General features: G+C 42.3%; 1 protein-coding gene across 1 annotated transcript in view; it reads left to right on the plus strand.

Moving 5' to 3' along the window:
- The first annotated feature begins 3,232 nt into the window (after window positions 1-3,232).
- lin7a (lin-7 homolog A (C. elegans)) overlaps window positions 3,233-25,850 on the plus strand; it is a 44,670-nt gene continuing 22,052 nt past the window's right edge. Inside the window, exons 1-2 of the mRNA XM_080492177.1 lie at window positions 3,233-3,491; window positions 21,924-22,042. Coding sequence (XP_080348303.1) covers window positions 3,455-3,491; window positions 21,924-22,042 — 156 coding nt within the window. The 5' untranslated portion in view covers window positions 3,233-3,454. The remainder of the gene's footprint in view (window positions 3,492-21,923; window positions 22,043-25,850) is intronic.

The following is a 25,850-nucleotide window of genomic DNA, read 5'->3' on the forward strand; positions in this document are numbered from 1 at the left end:
AAGGGCTTATTGCAGCTGAATGGATTTGCTTTGAGGAATCGCCCGGATACATAAAGCGCTTATGACAGTTAATTATTTAGTGAAGTAAACACAGGTGAAAGCCATTATGCCTGCTTGATTATCCACCTGATGTATGACAGTCAAAGGAGGGGATGGAGACGAGCCCAGGCCTGGTTTGAAGTGACGGTTTTTAAAGCGCCGCGGCTTTATGAGCTGAAATCATAATTGGCAAATAACCTGCAGGGGGACATTTATATGCTGAATAAATGATAGAAAATAAAGTATTTGTGTTTTGAATTTCAAGTCACTGTAGGCTAATGTCGAGGTGCTCTCAATCTAAAGTTATTTTTTATTCTGTTTGTACTAAAGATTCCGGGGTTACCTGTATTGTATTGTATATTGCATGTCTTCACTGTATATATGCATATTGGACATTTTTAGACTGATTCTTTTCTTATTGGGTGATTATCTCATATTACTATTCAATTAATTGGCTAAATATCTGGGCTATTTTTTCTATTTTTGTGTTTTGAATGAGTGTATGTTTACACTGTGAGAGGACAAGTGAGGCAGTTTTTTGATTCTACTGTGTGTCTTGCATGTGCAGTAGAATTTGACAATACAGATCATTGATGAGGACAATGGAATACAAAAATGTGTTCTTTTGCGCAACAATGAAATGAAACCATCAGAATTCTTAGTTGACATGTATTTTATGACATATTTATCATCAAAACACAATTGAATCTGTTAAAAAAAACACAAGTTATTCAAGAGTTTTGGTTTTAATTCATTAAAATGCAGCTAATTGAGCGTAAAATGAAAAATGTCCAACTTTACATACCTGCCTGATGTTAATTCTGTCATTCACCCTTTAATTAATTAATCCATTCATTCATTGTTTTCAAGCCATCCATCCTACACATAAATAGCCCTACCTGGAACTGAACCCTTGCATTAAACCGAAAAATCTAATTTTACACATTTTCCAAACTGATTTTGACCCATCAACACTAACTCCAGTAAATATTACCCACCGTGCTCCGTCTGGAGATCAATGTACGACCAATCTTCATTCGTACGGAACCTTTCAGACAATAAAATGCAACAGACATTATTGGAAAGATAATACAATGAAAAGATTTGCATACACACACACGCGCACGCAGAAGGCAGGTTGATTTTTATTTTGGACATCTTACGTCATTGTCGTGGGAGTGTCAGTTCTTCACAAATCAATCCACTTGTAGTTGAAGGGTTTTAAGAGCATGGCAGCATTAATCCCACCTCTAAAAAAAAAAAAAAAAAAAAAAAAAAGCGGTATTGCAGCCCATATGGCTGGGAGCCTGTAATCTGGCTGTGCCCTGCTTCTCTAAACCCTCGCTCTCTCTCTCTCTCCATCCAGCCCACCACTTACCACCAGTTTGCATCTGCATGCAGCTGTGGAGGAACGTCGGAGGCCCGCACCCACACGGGCCGCACCGTTACAAATACAGGTTCCAGAGACAGTGTCGATCAAGGAACTGACTGAACAGAACTGACTGAACAGAACAGACTGAAAAGGCCCTGAAAACATTTAAAAATGCTGAAAATTGAATCCAACAGAGGCACATTGATTTTATACTTCAGAAATGGTTTTCTTGCACCACAGCATTGGACTGAATTGAGATAATTGGGTTAGAATTGTCTCCCAAATGGGTATAAACTGAATAAAGAGATGTATTTCTTCTGAAAAATTAGATTTATATCACCTCAGCGAACACTTATGGTTTAGAGTCTGTATTAGTCACAGTTTGTGGGCGTTAACGTCGCTCAATCAGAAACTCTCTCCCCTGGTTTTCTTTGTTAAACGCAGCTCCTGCAGCTGTGGTGACCTGCCACCTAGGAGATATGCAGCAGCAACAACAGGCGCCATTAGGCAGCAGATCTACAGTAAATGAAGTGCGCCGGTGGCTTGGCTCGGTTCTGTGGTGGCACATAAACATGGAGATTAATCCTTAAGCCCTTCAACTCAGGTTCACTGCCATCATTCAGCCCTTATCGGGCCGCATGCAGTGCATGTCGCCCGGAGGGGAGATAACAGGCGGCATGGCTCAGCGCTTCACAGTAAACTTCAGCGACGTTGCAATCAAGCCATCTCAGGAATGCAGCGGATGAATGGATTAGAGGCTAAGCATTCGCACGTGCATGCACAGAAACATATAAGGACGAGTAAACCTCAGTGCACATAGGGGGGGGATACAGCCTGATAGAAAAGCAACATCAGGACTTTTTTTCATCATTTTGACTTGAATGTGGTGCAACACATAGACGATGTGTCAGTTATGATACGCAGCGTGTGGCAGCGAGCATCTATTCACTCTCGGGGTCCATTTACCGAAACAATTTCAAGTGAAAACAGGAAACTTTGGTTGTGTTTTGAGGGTCTGTTTACACAACAAGTTGCTCGAAGCCACTGCAAACACAACTGTGAGATGGGCGGAAACAACACTTTCTGGAAACGAAGGGGGAACTTTGTTGCTTATGTTAAGGTGTCCATGTCATTAATGGCTGACAGTTTTAAAAAAAGAAGCTGTAAATGGATTTGACCCCTATTACTTAATGTATTGATTTAAAGAGATTAAATTGGGAAAAATCCTATTTCAAGTGGAAGAAGCACATCTTTAAGCAAAAATACAAACAAATAACAATTTGAACTCAAATGAAAATACAAGGGAAAAACGGATTTTAGACTCTAAAATCATAGTCTGACAAAAATATACTGTAACAAAAATGTCTAATAATAATAATAATATTAGCAATAAAATATTACAGTGATAAAACTTATTATGATTATTGAATTGTGCGAAAGAAATGGGAATTACACTAGTTTGAATTTTGAAGAAAACAATGATTAGAAACAAGCCTTTCAACTTGAACTAATGAGAAAATATAAATGAATAATACATTTAAACAATCTAAATGAAACTCTAAGTCATCAAATAAAAATTATTATTATTAGAATTTTTTTTTTTTTTTTTTTTTTTTTATTATGCCATATTCTGTTAGCAGGTGATTAAAGACAAAAGCTTTTAGCTTTTTTTATGCTTCAGTTATTTTGCCTCCTTTGTTTTTCATCCATTTTAATTCGTGTGCAGAAAACTGAGCCAGGTGATGAGATATGATGAGGATGGAGGTGGATTAATCCTTTCCAACAACCACTCCCAGCCTCCCTCTCTCCCTCTCTCTCTCTGTCCTCTCTCTGAGAGAGAGAGAGAGAGAGAGAGAGAGAGAGAGAGAGAGAGAGTGTGTGTGTGTGTGTGTGTGTGTGTGTGTGTGTGTGTGTGTGTGTGTGTGTGTGTGTGTGTGTGTGTGTGTGTGTGTGTGTGTGTGTGTGTGTGTGTGTGTGTGTGTGTGTGTGTGTGTGTGATGCTGCAGCTCCTGTAGTCTCTTCAGTCTCCAGTAAACAGCAGTCATGGCGACAGTGGTCCAACCGCTCACACTGGATCGAGGTAAGGCTGATTTCTGCTCGTCATCTCTTCACATCTCTCCTTTCTTTTATTTTTTATTTTTCAAACCTCAGCCTTTCCAAACTTCCACACGGACCCAGGAAGCCGGATTAGATCCAGTTGCTCGGATTTCCCTTCATTTCTGCGCCCTGCTCGTTATTTCCACTCGGCGCGCGCTCCGGCTCCGCTCCGGTACGAACGCGCATCGGTTTCTGTGCGCCTGTTTTCCCGTTTCTATTCCCAGAAAAGGAGCGCTCGCCTTTGGGGTTTTTTTTTTTTTCCCGACCCTCCGTTATGTGGCTACATCTGATGTGTACTCACATCCTCTCGTGGATTATGTAACCTCCTCTATATTCCTGATCGCTTCATGATCTTAAAGAGCGAGGGCACGAAGAGGAGCGCTTTGACGTGAAAATCCACTTTGTTAGAGAAGGAGACAACTTTGGATTTGCACAATGTACAGGTGCGTCACTCCTGACAGGCGCACAGAAAACATTAACAGGATCTATTTTATGTATTTCTTTTTGGGGGGTTGGGGGGGACTTGTTGGAGGTTTTTGAATGGACTATAATTGATGCGTAATGCTGTCCTGCGTGTTGACGCTCGGGTGGTGTTTACTAGAGAGCCGCTGTGGGAGGGAGGACGATGTAAATTGTAGCCCATGTGACTTAAACACATATTTGTCCCCAGACCCTCGACCTCATTCACATGGCAGCACCGCCTCCAGGGTGCAATCCTGCTCGATTTGCATTTGGTCTATTTCCCTGCTGAACTGAGAGAAGACCCTCCCAGTGTATTTTAATTAGATCGCACATGATGGTGATGATGATGTGAGGAAAAACAAATTGTGCTGGATACCACTGGGTCACACTGGAGGGCGCCAGAGAGTTCAGGGGAAAATAAATCTGAGGGACAGGGGGGTGCCTTTTTACCTGCACGATTTTACACTTTATTCTCGAGAGGAAATAATCCAAAACACATTTTTCCTAGTGAATTTATGCTGCATGTAATGAAGGAAAGATGTTTGAGTGGAGAAGCCATAAAGTTAGTAGGTTAGTATTGTTCTCTTCTGCATCTGTGTGTGGATTCATTACAAATACAAACAGCACCAACTAGTGGTCCAACATGAAAACTACATTGTTGTCAGATTTTCTACCATCTCGGTGTAAACGGACACCATTTTTTAAAATCGTTGCCATGTAAACGCAAAACATTCGGTCTCGGCCTAATTGTCATCTTAACATGACTCTTTTCATCTTCTCGTATTGGTTGTAAATACCTGCAAGTCTCTACTCACACAGTTTATATGTGTAATGAGCTAAGCCATTACTTCATCTAACTATGCGTCCACTTATAAAGTCATCAAATCAAATCATTGTGTTTTGCACAAAGAATGTAAATCGAGTGTACCAGTGATAAACTGAAATGATCAAATACGTTGTAGTGCAAAACCTTAAGAGTAACAGTCACAACAGATGCAATGAGCTTGTGTATGACAACAGCAACAGTAACTTATAAGTTGATAAACGTGTTCAGTCCAGAGTGCAAACACAAACTACCAACGGAGCATGTGTGACATGACCGTGTAGTTCATCCTCCCAGACCTTGAAGCTGGCCTGTGAGGATGAACTACATCCATTTACATTCCTCTTTAAAAGAGACTATTTTTAGCTTACGAGGAGAAAATCCCCAGTGTGGCATTCAGAGCAATGCACTGTTGAAATGTAATATTGCACAAGCCTTGCATAGGAAAACGGATGCTGTCAAATATAGAGAAAGGCGACACCTAAGCTATTTCCTTTGAGCCAACCAAAGCTAACAGCAGCAGCCCCGAGAGGAGACTATAAATACACTTCATGTGGCGGGAGTGTGTATTATTCGGCACGAATTAAGTCAAACTGATGTCACTTGTTGGTAATTCCAGTGATTACCATTTCCTGCTAAAGAATTACGCTTTCTTTTATCCATATGCTCGATTTCAATTTGTCCTCCAGTAAAGTTTAATGCTTGTGGGCAGCCAGGCTTCACCGCTGCTCAATCTGTTGTGTGCAGAAGTGCTATGCTATGCAGAGCTAATGAAATGAGCCTCAGATCGCACCAGCAAACAGATAAACAATACAACCTAAGCTCTTCCCACACACACACACACACACACACACACACACACACACACACACACACACACACACACACACACACACACACACACACACACACACACACACACACACACACACACACACACACACACACACAACCTCCCCCCCTGCATATAGATTTATAGAAAACCAGCTCCTCTGTAATGAAGAACAGGCTTTTAAACACTGAGGCTTACCAACTTGGTAAAATGTCAGCCGTATCGCATCTGCAGTCATTTTCCGGGGACGTGATTCAGATGTGACCTCAGTATGTATGCAAAGAGGAGGCTGAGCTACGTTCACGCGCCGCGGCGTGAATTCAGCCGGGCGGCGGGCTGGCAGCTGTAATGACACGAGCAGTGGTAATGATAGTTTCACACAGGAGCCGTCAGAGAGAGGCAACATTACAGGCTTCTCTTTTTCTTTCCCCCCCAGCTGCAGACACTTTGGGTGAAAACACTATAATTGCTAATGAAAAGGTAGTTTCATCTCATGTTGGGTGCGGGCTTTAACTGCTGAGTCGCTGAGTTTGTCAAACATGAGTGTGTGTGTGTGTGGGGGGTGTCGCTGGGTCGCAGCGGGATGAAAAGATCTCACATCATCGGCCTTCCTGTTGTTGTCAGAGGAAATGACTGTGATAAGCAAGACCCATCGAGAACAATGGGATTCAACCTCCCTGCATGCATTATTAAAACCCGTCAGTCTGTGTGGAGCTGGCATTTAACTGCAAACAATCTCTCCTCCCCGGAGACGACGACCTTCGTATTAAACGTACAGCGACTCACCGAACGGACAGAAACCTCATAGTCCAAAGAAAAAATGGAAATATGAATGAATTCTCCCAGTATGGACGAGCAGAACCAGTCTGCAGGAACGTGTTGCACATTTCTGGATGTTTCTCAACTGGAAAATAACCAGAAACTGTTTCCTGGACCGTTTGTTGACCATCAGTTTTAGCATCAAAAACCACCTGTTTGATGTTGTTTGAGACGCCGACGACACCATAAAGTTTCAAGTGAAAACATTTTGTTTCAGGAAAGTTTTGTGTTTACATGGCAACGTTTTGAAAACGATGTCCGTTTCCACGGAAAAGGCACAAACGCTAAAAACGATGTAGTTACCGTGCCACGCCACGAGTGGGCGATGTTTGTTTTTGTAATGAAACCACACACACACATGCAGCAGAGAACAATCCGCTCTGAACATTAACAACTCGGCTTTTAGAAATGTGCAATTTGACCTGGAGGCTGGTCTGTTATTAGAGGTTTCCGAGCTGATGTCAAGCAAGATAATGCCAGATATGTTCACCGTGTCAGTGTCACATATTACCTGGCAAAGACTTTGTAAACATGTAATCTTTACCTAATTTGGACAAAAAACTGCAAATATTGTGTATATAAAGGAGATTGAGAGATTGTAGTGGTAACATGACAGACTCTTAGCTTCTTCCAGGCATCTGAACACAATATTCTTCATTTGCTTTATCTTTTAGCTTCATCTATTTTCCTTCCATTTATATTCTATGTGGATTTATCCAGTTCAGGCTTGAGGACCCATGCAGCCAATCCTTGGGTGACGATGGGGAAAGGCAGGGTACAAGTTTTTTTGAAATTCTTCTCGTACCTTCAGATTCCTTCAAATAAAGACCACAGATCGTGAATCTGATATTTTGTTAGTGGACACACCAATTCCCACCAGCGTTCAAAAGCAAAGGGCAGTTTCTCAGGTTCTATACCAGCAGTGTCAAACACATTTTAGTTCAGGAGCCACATTCAGCCATTAAGCAATAGTGGCATCATAACTTTACAGGGTTTTTTCCGGTTGTGGTGCAGAGGATACGTGATGAAAAAGTCAATATTTTCACAAAACCCAACAATTACTACTGAAAATGACTACAATCTCAACTTGAAGCCAATTTTAATGGAAACGTCTGGTGCAAAAGACAGTGAACTGTCCAAAAAACTTATCCTATAGCTGTTGTATTGTGGCTGTTTTGATAAACTCACACTGACAACATGGCTCTGAGGCTAACGCTAGTTTGCTAACCTTCATGGCAACATCTCTGACATCACAGCTGTGTTCTAAGTGTTGTGTTGTGTCGCTACTCTGAAGAAACCTGTTAAAAAAATTAAGGTTTTCTCTGAAAGTTTTACCATTTGGCTGGATTGGAGCCTCTTGCGGGCCGGTTTTGGCCCACGGGTCTTATGTTGACACCCCTTATAGAAAGTGTCTTGAGGTTGTCTGACAAAGCTTTCCACCCACTCTCAGAATTACGGAGACTACTGACTTTCTTTCTTTCCTATGCATTACTGTTCGTCACCACTGACTAGTGGAGGTTGCCACTGTCTAGTCCAACCTGTTTATGAGGTCCAGTGTAGTCTGTATTAAAATGATAAAATCACACTCTGTAGGAGGCTCAAGACAAAGTGAAGCTGCAAACAATGTAATCTGCAAATTACAAGTGTCAGTGTCAGGGTGCCACTTAAAGAAGCCTGGGAGGATGACTGCTGTTAATCCTTTGGGGGCTTTAATGTTTGTAAAACGCATCCAGTAGCATTGCTGTGGGGATAATTCAATCTAGACTGATGGGTTTTTATACAGCCGTGCAGATAAACATGTCTTGAAATGTGCAATTTGTAAACGTTTGTCAATCTAAAGAAGATGAAAATGTCTGATTTTACTTGTTCAGCACTTTCTAACAGCTCTGATTGTACAGAAACACATGTAATATAGATTTGTGTGTCCTTATTCTGTATTTCAGAGCAGGACTTTTTTTTGTTTCTTCCAGCAAGAGCCCTGTAAAGGGTTAAAGCCTCCCTCTTTGATGTTCAGACTGACATTATCCATAGTGGCTCTGCCTTTCTGCTGCTCTCAGAAGGATCTTTGAGTGCCTGGAAATCTGTCTTTCTACTTGTTGAGTTTAGCTGAAGCTGGGATAAGAGTGAGAGAACAGCTGGGTGATACTCCGGGAAGGAAAGCATTAAGCGTTTCGATCGGAGGAAGAAAAGAGGGTGTGCAAGATCTGATGGCGGCATCGCGGTCGAGAGCATTTCTCTCTGCGCTTCAGCGTCTTTGCAAAATGCCAACTGTCCACAGAAGCTACGGCTTTTTTTCAGTTCAGCTCATTTTCCTGTATCCTGCAAGTTTTTCTTTCTTTGATTCCCCGTGTACACGACGACGTTTCCCAGTCAGAACAGAAAACTTAAGTTGTGTTTCGAGTGTCCGTTTACACAAAAACGTTCAGACACTGAAAACACAACTTTCTGAAAGTGCTTCGGCTCCATGCAAACAGGGAAAAGGCAACTTTTCTGAAACGCTGCGTCCGTAGTAACTCGTAGTTCTGCACATGCTCAGCAGATGGACAATAAGAACAGTGTTTCCTCCAGAGTGTCATGACTCCCTGGTCACACGGTCCGACGTCACTTGTGGCTTCTGATAATACAGAAATAACAGTTCTCAGAATAATTGTCATGGAGGGACAGTGTCCAGTAATTACCCAGGATGAAGAAGACAATAAGAGTGTGATGTTCTCTGCCTCTGCTTTCACCACAGGCTCCTGCAGGAGCCATTAGCCCTCCAGGAGTGATTTATTTGTCATGCTACGAGGAAATCGTCGCAGTGAGAGCAAATTAGAGGTAATTCTCCTGGCACGGGGACAAGATTCGCTTGGTAAAACCCCTGTTGTCCCATTTTACCCTTTCAGGAAGTGATTATTTTCATTTTTTTCATGGGTGGATTTTAGCTAGAGGTCAGCGAGGACACGCAGGTCAAAGAGGCAGCAGCAGACCGTTGTTTCAGGACATCGTGGATAGCATCTTCTAAGACACAAGAGTCGCAGTGGTTTCAGAGGAAAAGAGGTGGAAGCCTGACTCCGGTTTGTGCTACTGCTGCAGTTTTTCCGAACTGACACTTCCAAGTACCAAAAAATGAATTGCAGCAAGTTGTGCTCACTGTTAGAAACGGACTAATTACACCCGAAAAGTTGGAGATCGGCCCAGTGCAAACACATCTACACATCCTCCAGACAATGGCGCCGAGGCTTCGTCACGTGTCACCGCAGCTTCGCCGGGCCCGGTGCCTTTCTCTCTAATCAGCGAATGATGAGGATGACCTTTTTTAGTCACAGCCTGATGTTCTGGGAGCCCGGGAAAATGAGTTTCCAGGACAGGCTGCTACACAGACAGTGTCAGCTTATTGAAAAGCAAATAAAAGTCCCCCAAAAAACTTTTTGGACGTGTGAAGTTGGTGTGTGACGAGGGAGGCTCGGGATGCTTTGGGATCAAATCAGACTGATTGGAATTTTTGTGTTTGTGATGTGATCCAAGAGATCAACACGTTTCAACACGCCTCACACTGAAAGATTTGGTTGATTCATGATGAAATCGCACAAAAAAAACAAGAAAAGCAGTTGAATAATTAATGAATGTAACAGATCTTCTCCTGTTATAAAACCTTTTCAATGGTGCCCCATTTGTAAGAAAGTCACCTGTAGAGCCGAGTATGAAGGTTACGTCACATAACAATTCAGATAAATAATCATTTAAAAACTAGTTTGCATTGAGTCTTGAACTCGATTTTGCATACAAACGTTTCAAGTGAAAACGCATCGATTTTGCATCTTCGTTTCAGGTTTACATGGCAACGTTTTCAAAATAATCTCAGTTTCTATGGAAACAGAAGAAACACTGAAAACGGTGTAGTTAGCATGATGGGCCATGAATTGGTGCCATTGTTGTTTTTTAATGGAACCAACACAGACCACACATGCAAGCTGAGAACAACTATAAAACTACCAAGTCCCTGGAGAATATGGACTGGGAGTCATGACACGAGGAAACGTTGTTATTGTCCATCTACTGAGCATGTGCAGAACTATTTACTACAGCCGTGGTGCACATGCACAGGCGCATGCATGAACAATAGAAAAGTCACACAGCACAGGCTCTAGTGCAACTTCTTTAATTCTCCTCCTCTTCTGTACAAGTCCTCATAATACAACTCTCCCACTATAACACTCACAAACTCGAGGAACACAACGTATCACTCCGCCGTTAGAAAATAATCCCCAAAAGAAAAGTGCCATATAAATAAATAAAATAATCGTACATTTTTCCCCTCTGTTAACTGAAATGCCATTATTTCTATATGTATAGAAAAAAAAAATAAAAGCAGTGTCTCTGCCGTCCACCCGAGCTTTTCCAGGAAGTCTCTGGTTCGCCCGTTTACACGACAGCGGTTTTCAAAGAGTTCCACCTTAGGAGTTGTTTTCAGATAGTTGCATTTCCAGTGGCTCTGAACATCATTGCAGTTAATGTTGATTCAGAAGGGGAAAAAAAAAACAAGTGTAGAAATGTGACATAAACTAATCTGTGACACCGTTATAAGTCCTTCTGTACGTAGATAAATAGTCATGTTAACCTTTGGCTGTATGAAAGATTCACAGCATGTCAAGGAAAAACGATTAGTAATCTTCCAGGAAGAGATTGGTTGACACTGAATATTTATTCCTTCTGCTTGTTCCCCGGCGCGGCCCACAGATTGATGTCAGGAGGCCGTGTTGTCAACACGGGAAATCAGGCGCTCTGTATATTTGGCATTCAAGTTGTCCAAGTCGTATAAACGATGTGTTTCTGGCTGATTGGCAGTAAAAATAGACCTTCCTGTGGCTCCTTTTGGAACATTTTTGTTTTAAATCGAAGTAGTGGGCGAGAACTTAAGGAAGCGAGTGGCAAGTGGATGTTTGCTGGTGCGTCTCCCTCAGCTGACCGGTCACCGCCGAGCAAAGCCTGTAAATCAGCATCCAAAAGAAATGTCAGCGAACATCACCGTGCGATCGATTTTTTGGATTTCGTGAATTTTCTACATGTACTCCACTGGTCTGTGACGATGACATTTCCCAAATGTTTTAGAGTTGACGGTCACTGTAATACAACTTCATCGTCTGTCCATACGAATGTCCTTGTGCTCCCATTGTTAATGTTCATAGCGGATTGTTCTCTGTGTGCTTGCGTGTGTGGTTTCATTACAAAAAACAACAGTGGCCCAACATGCTCACAACATCGTTTTCAATCTTTCTGCTGTTTCCATCATTTTCTAAATGTTGCCTGAGTAGCAATTTAGTGCGATTCCAAGTAAAAAATTTTGCCAATTCTCGCATTTTCTCACATTTTTGTGTCTTGAACTACTCAAGTCAGTGAAATATCGACTTAAAAAGACTATCAATTTGAATGTATGTGCAGTGGTTGTGTGCCTGTTTAACCTGTGATCTATCCAGGGTTTGTGATCTACCTTTTGCTCCACTGTCAGCCAGGATCCGTTCGGAGGAAGCAGTATAGAAGATTAATGGATGGATGATGATACATTCGTTCAGACTCTTGCAATCAGACGACAAAAGGAATAATACATGAAACAATTTGGCAAATGAAACATCCTCTGCCCTGGTGGCTTAAACCTGTTTGAAGCTCCAGAATCTCTTGAACTGCTCAGTTTGAATGTTTAAAAGCAGAAGAGACGAGCCCGCAGTAAAATTGGTAGATTTTTTTGGGGGGGGGAGCAACGCACTTTGTGTCGGAGCGGTTAGACTCGATCAACAAAGTCGAGATCTGTTCGGAGAAGGAATTATTAGTGGAGTCCTGACAGTCACGTAATTAAAAAAACCTGGCTCAGTTAATCAACCGGTATCGGTAATGAGGACGGCCTGGTGGTGAGTGCAGCAGAGGGAAATGAACTGCTGGTGTCATCACTCTGCGCTGCGCCGCACTGTAACTGTATTTTGATGTAGCACGCTCTCATTTGCTTTGACTGATGTCGCAGCTCCTCATAGATGTCAAAAGATAGTCTGTAATTACAATACAGAGTCTCCCTTGCACTTCGGCGATACCTCACAGTTTCTCTCTTTTTTCGGCCGATAATGAGCGATACTTTTTCTCCCGTCATTGTTCTTTTAAAACCTCGCTCCCTCTCGTCTTTCTCCAGAAGATAATCTGACGAGCTTCACAGTCAGAGCCACTTAATTGTGTGCCGTCTGTTTGCTTCGGAGATTTGCTAAATTTAGTTTGCCACAGTCTCCGGCTGCAGAGTTTTTCCATCGAGGCGTAGATGTAGAAACCTTTGCAGATGTTGCCCACATCTGGACCTTCTGATTTCCCCTCGAGCACCAAACTGCAGCTCCGAGAATACGACTCAGTACAATAGGATTCAGTCAAATGTGAGAGCTTCAACATCCTCCTAGTCTCTTCTCGAAATCCCTGATTGATTTTTGACCGAGGGGTCAAACATTTGACTTGTGGACCAAAACCAGACAGCAGAGGGTCCCATCAACAAGCTTCTTGTTTAGGGGTGGTAAACTGCCTGGGTGGATGCAGTGTGAGAGTGAGTGGTTGGTGGTGGTCGGAGGGGCCGATGGCGCAGTTTGGCTGCCTCGCTTCCGTCAGTCTGCCCCAGGGCAGCTGTGGCTACATTTATAGTTTACCGCCATCGAGTATGGAGTGAATAAATAATGCAATGTAAAGCGTCCATTCATCCAGCATTGAGTGTCCATAAAAGCGCTGTATAAAACCCATGCATTATTATTATTTGCATTATTAACATAAGGCCAGTGGGCAAAAAGCGGCTCACAAAAGGCTCCAATCAGGACAAACCACCAAGAAACGGTGAACATTTAAAAGAAAACTTGAGAAAGCGTGATGAAAATGTTGATATTTTCTACAAATCCAATCAATTACTCACGAAAATGACAACAATCTCAACATAAAGCCAATTTTAATTAGGGATGCACCGATCCACCGATCCCGATACCGATGCTATTCCAATACCAGAGCTCTGTTTGCTTTAATATTATTATTATTATTATTATCATTATTGTTAATTTTATATGAGGCTGTAATAAACTGAAGAATGAAATGTACGAATGTTTGCATGTATTCTCTCAAAAGGCAACTTGAGGTTAATATAAGGTCAGAAAATACAGCAGTACAAACTATTTTTGTTCAGTTTGGACAATGTGGGTGTCTGCGTGACGTTATCTCATAATAAACTTGTTATATCCTTAAAACCTCAGAATCACTTTATTAATCCCTTGGGAATTCTTTAGCAACTGTTCATTGTTTTGATGCCGCGGTCAGCGCCGTTCTCCTCGGTGAGCTGGCGTTTTAAAACGATGACGTCTGGCGGCAGAGAAGGCGCCTCGCTGTACAACGGCTTTGCAAACTTCCCCGTTGCTGCGTTGCTTTATGGTGTTTTGAGCGTAAAAAAGTTGGACAGCACAGTGCTGGTCTGCTCGCTGGCTGCAAACTGTGGAATGGATTTCCTGACTCATTACTCCGCATCTCATTGAGACCCGCCTCCGTTTAGGAAATCCATTCCACATTTTGCAGCCAGCGAGCAGAGCAGCCGGCAGGGAAACGCTTGTGGAGTCATTTCAGCAACAGTATCGCACAGACGCGGCTTCATGGATCGGAAATCTCCGCTGGCTGGATCGGAAATCTCCGATCCATGAATTGTGTTGGTATCGGAACCCGATACCGATACTGGATCGGATCGGCCCCATCCCTAATTTTAATGAAACCTTCTGGTGAAAAAAACTGTGAAATGTCCCAATAAAACTTCTCCTATAGCTGTTGCATGATGTCAGCATCACTGATATCTCAGCTTGGGTCTCAGTGTTGTGCTTTATCCGCTACTCTTTAGAAATTTGTTTGAAATTCAATATTTGCCATTTTCTTGGGGGTTTGGCCGGGTTGGAACGTCTTGCGGGCCGGTTTTGTCCCACGGGCCTCATGTTTGGCAGCGCTGGTCTGAAGGCTGAATTTTAAAAGAATATTTGCTTAAATAACTAAACAGGAATTTATTGATATTTATTGTAGCTTCCACTAAACAATGCTGTGTTCGAGCATTTTGATGTGTTTGTATCAAATATTTAGTAAAAAGAAATGCAGCTGATTTTGTAAAAATGTGTTTGTCTGGAATTGAGGCCCTAGAAATGCTGGTGTGATAAGAAAAAAGTGTTATGGTGTTACGATTTACTGCAGATTCCTTCTGTCTATGGTGTCCTCCATCCTCAACATCCTTGTCCCTCACAAAATCTCTGGATTACCCTCTAATGTAGCCAATCATGTCCATTTCCACTCCCAACATCCTCCCGTTCTACCTCCCCTCATCTCTAAACCCCACACTGACATGAGCAGGTCTTAAGTTTTGGACAAAATTGAACCAGTTCATGGGGGAAGTGACCAACATCCACTGAAATGAGCTGTCCTACGACATTTTGTTTTTGTGTGGTCAGTCAGTGGAGGGATCATGTTTGCTATACTTCCCCTCCAACTGGAATTATTCATAGATGGGACCATGTGGGCGTCCAGCACAGATCTTTAACTTCATTTCTCCCGTCAGCTGCTTTGTTGGAGGTAAGACACGCGACAGCTTTTTGCTGTCGGCGTTAGGAGGATGTGTCGGGTCACTCGGCCGAGCCCTCTCGTTCCCATCGCTCCCTCCTCTCTCTGCTGGACCGTCATGAATCACAATCTGTCTTCCTAAGCGAGTGACGTCACCGCGATTCCCCCTGCAGTCGTCTCACATGCTTTGTCACGGTGAGAAGAGATAAATAAGCAAAGGAGCGGCTGCTCCTCTGGGATTCTCCACCCATCTGATCAGTCGCGCCACTCACCCGACGGGGAGAGGCCATCGCAGTGCGCTCCAGGGTCGATTTCACTTAAATCTGTGTGCTTGATTAGAGTTGAAGGGCTGAACTGAAGACGTGAACAAAAAGCCAGAGAGCTTTTCACGTGATCGTGGGGAGGGAATGATCCGGCAGATGTTCCAGCTTGTCGCGCTATACCTTGAGTTGTTTACACGTCCTCTCCTGTGTAAACAGCACCCTGTTATCTCTGCAGACATATTTCACATGAGCCAGATTAGTTATCACAAGACGTTTCACCTGCTAAGGAGGTAAACAGCTACATGTTATTACAATTTCTGTTACCACCTGTCCTGTAAGGACTGCTCTGAGTCCCTGAGCTCTCGCAACGGGATAAAACTACTTCAAGACGTGACATATATTGACTGAAACAGGCTCACCGCGCTGAATTTATGGCAACAGCTGTGACTCGGTACCATCTAATTGAATTTTCAGCTCGTGTGTTTGTTGCAAAATCTAAAATTGTCCCTGATTGAAGGAGGAAAGATTATATCAGGAGCTGGGCAGGCATCACTTATGATCAGCGAGGAAGAAAGTGAAAACGCCGGCAATATCAATCTTTGAAGTTAACTTCCAAACCAGGAGCGAGAGTCCTTGATGTGGATGAAGAAAATGGCACTAATGAGCATGTGAAGGCAAATAGAGAGAGGAAGAATCTGGATGGCCCTTGACCTTCGTCTAATGAGAAAAAAATGCTCATAAACCTCCCAGACAGACGCCCTTGCTGCTTGGAAATGTACCAACTCATTACAGGCATTTCAGAATCACTTTTTCTTTTTTTTTTATTATAAAGCTTTAAAGAAATATGGATGTGACCTTTTCCCCTTGAGTGAAGATATTAATCCTGCCTTCTTTTCTCTGTTGAAATAGCTAAATAAAAAACTTAAGTGGATAAGTAATATGACAAAAGCCTGTCATTTCTCTTTAAAAGGCTTAACACATTTTTTTGTAACCTTTCAGAAGCAGAGTGTGCGGTGGGAAAAAGATTAGAGGAGCAAGCTCATGACCGGAGGCTCACCGGCTTGAATCCCACTGAGGGATGAAGTAATAAATCAAAGTTTGAGGTATTATTGTCAAGTGAAAACGCAAAACTTGCATTTTGGGTGTCTGTTTATATGACGACGGCGCTCAGAGCCACTGAAAATGCAACTTTTTGAAAACGCCTCCCAAGGCGGAGCTTTTTGAAACGGGTGAAAACTCAACTATGTGAAAACACTCGGGTTCCGCGTAGACAGAGGAAATGCTGCAACGCACCATGGCCGTAGTGAATAGTTCTTCTGCACATGTGCAAGTAGTGTTTCAGAAAGTTGCATTTTTCCCCGTGACTGTGGAGATGAGGCCGGAGCACTTTTGAAAAGTCGTGTTTCCAGTGTCTCTGAGCACCCTTGTTTTGTAAACAGACGCCCAAAACGCTACGAAAGTTTTGTGTTTTCACTTGAAAACGTCGTCGTGTAAACGGGGCCTTAATGGCGACAGCGAGGAAACAATAGCGTTCCCAGCAGATTGTTTACATGTAAATAGGGCCTAATTCACCGTGAATGCTCCTGGTAGTTGATCACCTACAAACCAAAGCGAAAATGCAGACGATGCATTTTTACTTGAAACGTCGTCGTGTAAACGGGGCCTTGGACTTTATAAATACATTTATGCTGAAGGCTTCAGACATCCTGTAATCCAATCAGTAACGTTATGAGAGGAGAGATGTAAAGAAATACTCCAGTTGTTCAGAATAGATTTAATTAAATGTGAACATTTAAAAAAATATACTGATATTTCTTTGTATTGTTTATCCCGAGAATCCAGACAGGCTCTCTGGGAATTCGATGCTTGTATGCATGCCGGGTGAAGCGAAACAGATCAGGTGAACGGATTGGTGCTCATATGCTAACTGTGGGATGAACAGAGCACGAAGACGGAGGAACACTGTGGGATTGTGTCTCAGTCACATGCCTGGAGCTCTCAGTAGGCCTGAAGTTATGTGATTAATAACTGATTACCGCCACCCTGAAGGCTCACGCCACCGCTGCGCTTTCATCTGCCAATATGAATCTCGCCGGGCTGCTCCTCCAGAGCCTCGCCGTTTCGATGGGAACTGAACCTCCAGCTCCAAACGGATCAATATAATCCTCAGAGCTTTAGTGCACAGCGATTGAAATAGAAACAGGCATTGGATTTCTGCATCGCATGCTAATTATGTATCATAAAGGTGGGAGACTGTAAAGCAAACAGTACAGTGTTTGTGTTTCACGTCTCTCTTTTTACGGCCTGATACAATATTCACAACAGTCTGAGCTGCACACTGCTTCTTTTGTTGTCTCCCACCGGCCTGCACGCCGTAAAAGCTCTTCTGTTTGTCTCCTGCTTTATTGAGTTACTCAATATTCCTGCACAATTCAATATCGGCGAGCGTGCACGGGTGTGTGCTTGTGTTGCTCGTGTCGTGCGGACATAAATCTGTTTACTCAGTGGCATTGTGGGAACCTGCTTCCACTTTGTGTCGGTGGTTAAAGGGCTGCCTGGCAGGTTTGCGGTCTCACATTGAGATGACAGAAGAAGAAGAAGAAGGAGAAAGATTGCAGGCGTTTTGTGTTTGCATGTTCCGCATGTGCACACGTGGGTCCTATGGCAAGTCAAAGACATGAATGTGAGCTGGACTGGTTACACTGAGGCCTCGTTTAGACGACGTTTCAAGTAAAAATGCATCACTTTTGTTTTTCAGAATAGTTTCATGTTTACACAACATTGTTTGAAAGTGACGTTCATTTCTACGTAAATGGCAGAAACAGTGAAAACAATGTAGTTCGCATGTTGGCCCACTGGTGGGTGCTGTTTATCTTTGAAATGAAACCAAACACACGCGAGAACAAATCGCTATAAACGTCAACAACGGGAGTACACGAACATTCTAGTGGACAGACGACCAAGTCGGATTGTTATTACAGTGACTGTCAACTATAAAACTCCCAGGAGAATATGGACCGGGAGTCATAACACTCTGGAGGAAAACGTTGTTCTTGTTGTTATTGTCCCTCTACTGAGCATGTGCAGAAGAAATATTTACCACAGCCGTGGTGTACATGTGCAGTAGCATTTTTCCAACATCTACACGGAGACCGAGAGTTTCCAGAAAGTTGCGTTTTCCCCACAGAGTCGGGAGCGTCGCTTTGCTGCATATATTGTTCTTTTTTTTGTTTATATACTTTTTATCCACTCTATGTTTAGCTTACGCTGTCAGTCATATATGAAAATAATACATGTTTTTGAGTAGCACACATTTTGTTACATACAGTGACGTTCAGTTAAGTGCCAGTATATTTTGGTATATATGTCATATGACCAGCCAAACAACAAAAAAAGTGCAACTTGTAGTCTGGAAAATATGGTAATCTCATTTGTTTGGTTTTTATTACAGCAACATCCCACTATTATCGATTTAATTAGGGTTTTGGAGTTATTTATTTATTCAGGCCACGTCCTCGGTAGGAGTCGGCAATAATAGGGATTGAAAGTATCTTGAATCCACTGTGGAATTAAGGGAAATGCACTGGTGAACACAAGTTAACATAAAATGAACTCAAGGTATCGATCTCAGGTTTCACAGTCCGATGACAAGGAAATACCTGGAGGGCCTCATTGGAGAACAATAGTGATGCAGTTTTTTCATTATGGATGGAGAAAGAATCATTCATATTACAATGAAATCCTCATTCAGGTGCTCGAATTAATGTTTAATGAATCTTTAAATATTTGACTAAGGCCTGCTCTGTTTGGAGGACTTAATTACATTTCGGATAAACAAGTGTGTTTAGATCTTGTTTTGTGTGGATACACAATGAGAGCGAGTGGCAGAGACTGAAAACACTCATTGTAATGTACAAGCTGCTGGTTGTGTGCTGACGGATCCCCGGTGGACGACGCGGTCCGAGGCAGAGTTGGAGCAGTGGATGCTGTTGTCATCTCATTGTTGCTGCATAAATCACAACCAGCCGCTCGGCTGTCAATCAAACGTGGAGTGGGTGTGCAACTGTTGGTGCATGATAATTAAATGAACAGGATGAAATCTTGCTTTCTGCTCACAGTTTGTGAATTTGTTCGAAGTGATAGTATTGTAAATTTACTGTCCAACATGAGTAAAGTCTCCTACTATTTTCATCCTCAGGTTTCCACCCGGTATATTTTTGGGGGTAGTTTCTCCCCCCCTCCCCTCTCTCTTATCAGTATTGGAGATAAGCAAGCTGTGTGCAGACCAGATTGTGAAGCTGCCTGAGGCTCGGTCTTTGAAAATGAAGTTTGACTTCACTTCCGTAAACTGTGAAGTCTATCTGAAAACTTAATTTCTCACCCAAACCGACTTCTCTGTTGTCATAAAAGCTGAAACGTTCAGCCTTCATTAGTCCTGCTGAAATGATTCCGGTAATTCAACGGAACGTCAAGTTAATTTGAAAGTTTCGACCAGGAATAGGGAGAGTAGTTTAAATATCTGACAATATCTTGCTGGCTCCGGTTTTTCTTATTGTTTTATATTGAAAACTGTTGCAGGGGTGTCAAACATAAGGCCTGTGGGCCAAAACTGGCCTGCAAGAGGCTCCAATCCAGCCGAAATACGAAACAAATTATAAAAATTTTTAAGAATAATAATAAGAGTAGTGGAAACAACCCAACACGGAGCTGTATGGGTTAATAATATTACATATAATTTTATTTTAAAAGCACTTTGCAAGACACCGAAGCTCACTGTCTATAATGTAATACTAAAAGACAGAAGCGATATTACTTGGTCCAGTAATACCTAGTAATTCTACTTAAGTAAGGTAACAAAGTATTTCTTCGTCGTTACTTGACACCTCTATAACCACTGCACTGCACTGCAGAGGCTGGTAAATAATGAAAATAATCATGAGTTCCTGTCCGAATAAGAAGTTTCTGCAATAACAGCTCTCACTGCAGGAGCTTAAGGTGAAACAGGAGCAAAATATAATGTGGAGTGTAAAACTGCACCATTCTTTGTGTGGTCTCTGGACACACAAGCTGAATTAAACATGTTATTGACCCACTATTTCAAGTCCAGTGATCGAGCACCAGATCACTTACCGCTTCTTCCATTATGTATCTCTATTCAGGCTGCCAGTTTCAGAGGACACGAAATTAATCAGCCGCGCTGGCGAACTCATTCAGTGCAAGTTAATTAGGAGAGGAGAGCTCAGAAGACCCCAGAGTCACAGCCTCTAACTGAAGGCTTACGCTTTAGTGTAAATGCTTTGTAATACCCGCCGGTGCCAGCTCTTTCCATGGAGGGTTACCTGTGAACAAATGAGTCTCTAACTTTATTTGTCCTTTTGTGTCAATCTGAGCCAATGCAAACGATCCATACTCAGGTCTATCTCCCATCCGAGTCTATTTCGATTATCCCACCTATTGATTGGCTGGAGTGCCTTTGTCATGTTAACACAATCGAATGGTCTAGTCCCCCCGTTCTCAAAGAGACACTCGTGTCCACACGAGCCACAACGATCTTTTTTCTCTCCGCCGTTCCTAAAACAATTTCTGTCCACATGCCGTTATGAACAAACCGATGTAGTACATGTGCCAGGTCTTTAGGTGGCGTTGTAACTCTGCCACAGTGATACACCAAAAATAGAGAAGAAGAATACTCCTGCTCATCCTCGTGTTTAAACCGACGATCATCAGTAGCTTCTGTAACTCGATGTGGAGGATGTAGTCGGCTATTGTTGTTGTGAAGTGACATCACGGAGAGGGAGGCGGGGTTATAGGCTGAGAGGTGGGGCGATGACATCATCTGTAAATGTGTGTCTTGTCTCTCCACATGTCAAAGCCAAGGCGGCCTTTTAATTTCCTCACTCTGGAACCTGTTTAGTTTTTTTTCTTATTGTTTTCAGGCTCCTAAAATCGGACAAAAACATGCGATTACATGAGACAGCCTTGTCGTGTGGACAGGCCCTCAACAATTTCAAGTGAAATCACCAAACTTTTGTTGCGTTTTGAGAGTCCGCCTTCATGACAACTAAGCCGCTGAAAATGAAACTTTTGGAAAATGGCTCCCAAGGTGCAATTTTTAGAAAAAGTTCCAACTACATCTTCATGGAATCTGAACTTTTCTGAAACGCTGCTACTGCGCAGGCGCACGACGGCCATAGCAAAAAATTGTTGTGCACGTGCTCATTAGATGGACAATCACCACAATGTTTCCTCCGTCGTGTCATGGCTCCCAGTCCAAATTCTCTTGGGACTTGGTGGTTTTATAGTTGACAGTCGCTGTAATAACAATCCAACTTGGTCGTCTGTCCACTAGAATATCCGTGTCCTCTCATTGTGAATGTTTAGGGTGTATTGGTCTCTGCTGCATGTGTGTGTGTGTGTAGTTTCATTACAAAAACAACCGACAGCGTCAACTCATGGCCTGTTGTGCAAACTGCATTGTATTCAGTATTCCAGTGTAAACTGACATCATTTTCAAAACGTTGTATAAACGTGAATCTTTTGTGGAACAAAAATGCCAAATCAAAGTGTTTTCACTAGAAACACTGTCGTCTAAACGGGTTCTTATATATGCACTCTCCCTGACTCTCTCTCCTCTTCCCCCAGATGTTGCCAGGGCGATCGAGCTGCTGGAGAAGCTGCAGGAGTCAGGCGACGTTCCCGGCCACAAGCTGCAGTCTCTGAAAAAGGTGCTCCAGAGTGAATTCTGCACAGCCATCAGAGAGGTGAGTCAGCCGCTGGTGCATGAACGGCGCCATGACTTTTGATTCTGTTTCCATCTATGACACATGTTTTTTTTATTATCACATTTCTCACACTACACCTCCACGCAGTGTAGTTTTCGCCTCACTCTCCCAATCAATCATTGTGCCGTGTACCGTGATGATTTTGTTCCTCGGGGCCTCGATTGGAGAAGAAGCTGTTCTTTCACCTGCTCAGTTGTTGTTGTTGCGGTTATTCATCCCACATTCATGTTGTTTCATCTTAATTCAATCTAGCAAAGAAAAAATAATCATTTTATGACAACATGTAGTAGATAGAAAAATGAACAAGAGCAAAACAAAAATACGATATTGAGCTTTTTTGCTTTCTTCTGTTGAGGCAAATAGGTTTTAAGGTTTTACCTTTGATATGCTTCTGACAGAAGAACGCCGTTGAAAAAATAAATATTTATGAACGAACTCAAGGCAGAATGAACCTAATTGAACCAAAAAGATGATCTTCTAGAGCTGATGAATTCTAACAAATGCAATCAAAAACAAGGAGGAAAACCCAAATGAAAGGAACAAAGATGGTTCATCTAGAATGTTTTTACTGAGGAAACTCATGAAAAACAACTAACAGAAGACGCAACAGCCAGACTGACTAAGAAACTTCTTAAATGGACATTGTTTTCAAACGTTGCCCTGTAAACATGAAACGTTTCTGAAGCAAAAACACGACAATGGTGCGTTTTCATTTGAAACTTTGGCATGTCAACAGGATCTTAAATTTTAAAAAGTGTTTATTACTCTGATAATGTCTTCCCTATTGCTGAAACACAAACGACCCAATGATGTATTTTAGCATTAAAAAATGCTGCCATGTCATGCTTTGAAACAGTAATAAAGTGGGCGACTGCTCCTCTCAGTCATTGTTGTGCTTCATCAATCAACAAATGACGGCAGCGTAATGAAAATGTCACAGCTTATTGCTCCGTCTTATTACCGCCGGAGCAGAACGGCGAAACTCGGAGGCAGAGCAAATTTTTCCACGGCATGAAAAATTCACACAAAGTATTCAAATGATCACATTATGAGCGTTTCATTAAGTTGAAGGTTTGATGGGCTCGTTACACTGAATTTTAATTAAGCGAATCACTGTTTGAGATTGGTTTTAATCACATTTTACAGGGTCCAAGTAAAGCGTGAATCATAAGACAGGAGTTCCTGTGTGTTTTGTTAAAACGTGTTCAATCTCGATCACGCTCCTGAAAACCACCCAGCGATTCATCATCCAAACGCCGCAGACTGATAACGGCAGATCTGGTGTATTTAGTGTCCTGTCTGTTGTGATATACTGTAGCGTTACCCGGTGACAGGAATTTGTTAAGCAAACAGCAGTGTGAAGAGCAGAGAAATAGATGACAGATGCCTCCGCGGCCTCTGTGCTGCAAGTTAATTGTAAACAAAGTGAACAAGCAAATTTGTTCTGGAATGAAAGACAATTAGTGGACTTGATAAGTAAGCTGGGGAAAGGCTCGGCTTTGTTTTTCAAAGGGAATTGAGTTGTAAATTAAAAAGACACGTTATCAAATACTACTGCTATGGCGCAAAGAATAACTTTAGGAAGATTTGAAGTATCTATTTCTTTTAGTATGGAGTGATATTTTAGGGTAGCTTGATTAAAAAACATTTGTAAATTCACCAAATTAGAAAATGAATTGTTGGTTGGAGTTTCTTAGAAGTCTGTGGAAAGCACTCCCTGAACTCAAACTCATCTGAGATGGAAACATTTATCTGTTGTGGAAGCTGATTTGAAGAAAGTTGAATTTTCCTTTGTGGATTGAGATGAATGTCGAGTTTTGTTGACGATGTCGCAGCAAATGGTTGCCATGTAGGAGTCTTAACAGTCTCGCTTTCAGTCAGCACCAAATGGTGTTTGTGCTTCCTGACAAATAGAACAAACAGACTGACAGATCTGATTGACGGATACATTCATAGTCGCAGTTTCAAGTCACTGGGGTTGAGGTCTTTCAGTTTCTACTTATAATCACAGATAAACCCAGACTTTGAGCCACATTAGAATAAATCAGGCCGACAGATTTCTGTAAAACCGTTCATGCAAGTGAAGGACAGGACCGGCCGCCGCCTCCTTCCACAGAGTCCGGTTTCTCTATGCACTGACCAGCTCGGGGGAGTCTGGCACATCCTGGCACCAACTGCCCGTCTGGCAACTGGCTGCCTGAACTCAGTGCCAGTCGCTGGAGTGCAAAGGCTGTCTTCTTCCAAAAAGCTCTCAGTGGGGCCTCGGCCACGGCACCGGCGATTCGTCCTTTGTCAAGAGCAAAGATGCACGCCACTTCAGCCACAAAGAGCGAGCTAAACACCGTCACCGGGGAAACCACGGGAGATGCTGTGGGATTAGAGAGGATGACGCTGGGTTTTAGTCGATTACAGGTTTGCGAGAGGAAACAATAGCTTCTCCTGGCACTGCTGAGCCAGCTGGAGGACCCTCTGTAATTGCTGATTGTTACACACTGTGGATTATTAATGTTGTTATGGAGGGCATTAAAACAGCGGTCTTGTGGTGGAATATTGCAGATCTCAACAGCTGTGTCCTGTAGTGATCGGTTTGTTTGGAAAACACAGTTAGGTTGGATTTCACGGCCTTTCTTTGGTTTTTAAAATGAGAAAACAGACACATGAACTGCCTATAAATCTACACAAAGAGTATTGTTCCCGAGTTTGAGTGCCATCGATCCAAATGAGCCGGAGATGTGTGTGGGAGTTCAATCTATTTCCCATCATTTACATTCAGTGTACACATTACTGCTAGCTATTTATTAAAATGTTAATTTTTTTTCTCCATGTTTTTCCTGCAGAGAGTAAATGTTTATTCATTAGAATTAGCAGAGAATTAAAAATGGACTCAAAGTACACTCGATTATGATCAACTTCAACAAATTTGGAGCTCAGAAAGCCGTTAAATCAACATTTTAAACTGCCTCACACCCATTTTTTTCTGTGTTTTGGTTGGATTTTTTTTCCCTTGACTGCAGGAAGAATAAATCAGCAACTGTGAAAAATTGCCCAACATGATAGCGTAGCTCAGACAACAAATGCTGATTATGATGGAATACCCTGCAAATGTGCGATTGTTGAAAACTCACAATATAATGGCTGTGATTTATATAGTGTCACTATATTTTAAAAGATACTTAGTGCCAAAGGTTTGTGGGTGGGGGCATCAGAAAGAAAAAAACATAATACATAATAATAAAACAACATAATGACTATCATCATCTGGTCATCAAGTGCTGCCTGTTAAATCCTCTTGATGGAAGCAAAAGTCAAGAAAAACATATATTTAGATTTTTGCACTGAAGGTACCTAAGAAAGAGAAATCAAGCTTCCAAACATTGGGGACTTTATGTTGCTAAAAATGGCTACTGGTGCTACCGCCAAGTTAAACTCAATACTGCTGTGTAATCAGAAAGAGGAAGAACTTCCTTCGGTGTTTTAGACACATTTTTGAAGGATTTTGACTAAAAATGTTCCACTGACAATTAAAGATGCACGGATACGACTTTTTAGAAATGACTAAAGTACTAACCTTAAACTACTTGCTGATACCAATTACTGATACAAGCACTTATTAGCCTTATTGATACTCCATACATGAACAAAGGTTATGCTGCCACAAATGACCTCCACACAGCGTCTACGTCGACGATCGGCACACCTCCAACAGCCTCACAGTCGAAAGTACGCATAGCAAAGTAGCGTCTATCTACGCACTGTCTCTGTACGTACTGTGGACTGTAGACCGAGG

The sequence above is a fragment of the Lipophrys pholis genome (genome assembly GCF_963383615.2).
Source record: "Lipophrys pholis genome assembly, chromosome: 22".
Classification (NCBI taxonomy): domain Eukaryota; kingdom Metazoa; phylum Chordata; class Actinopteri; order Blenniiformes; family Blenniidae; genus Lipophrys; species Lipophrys pholis.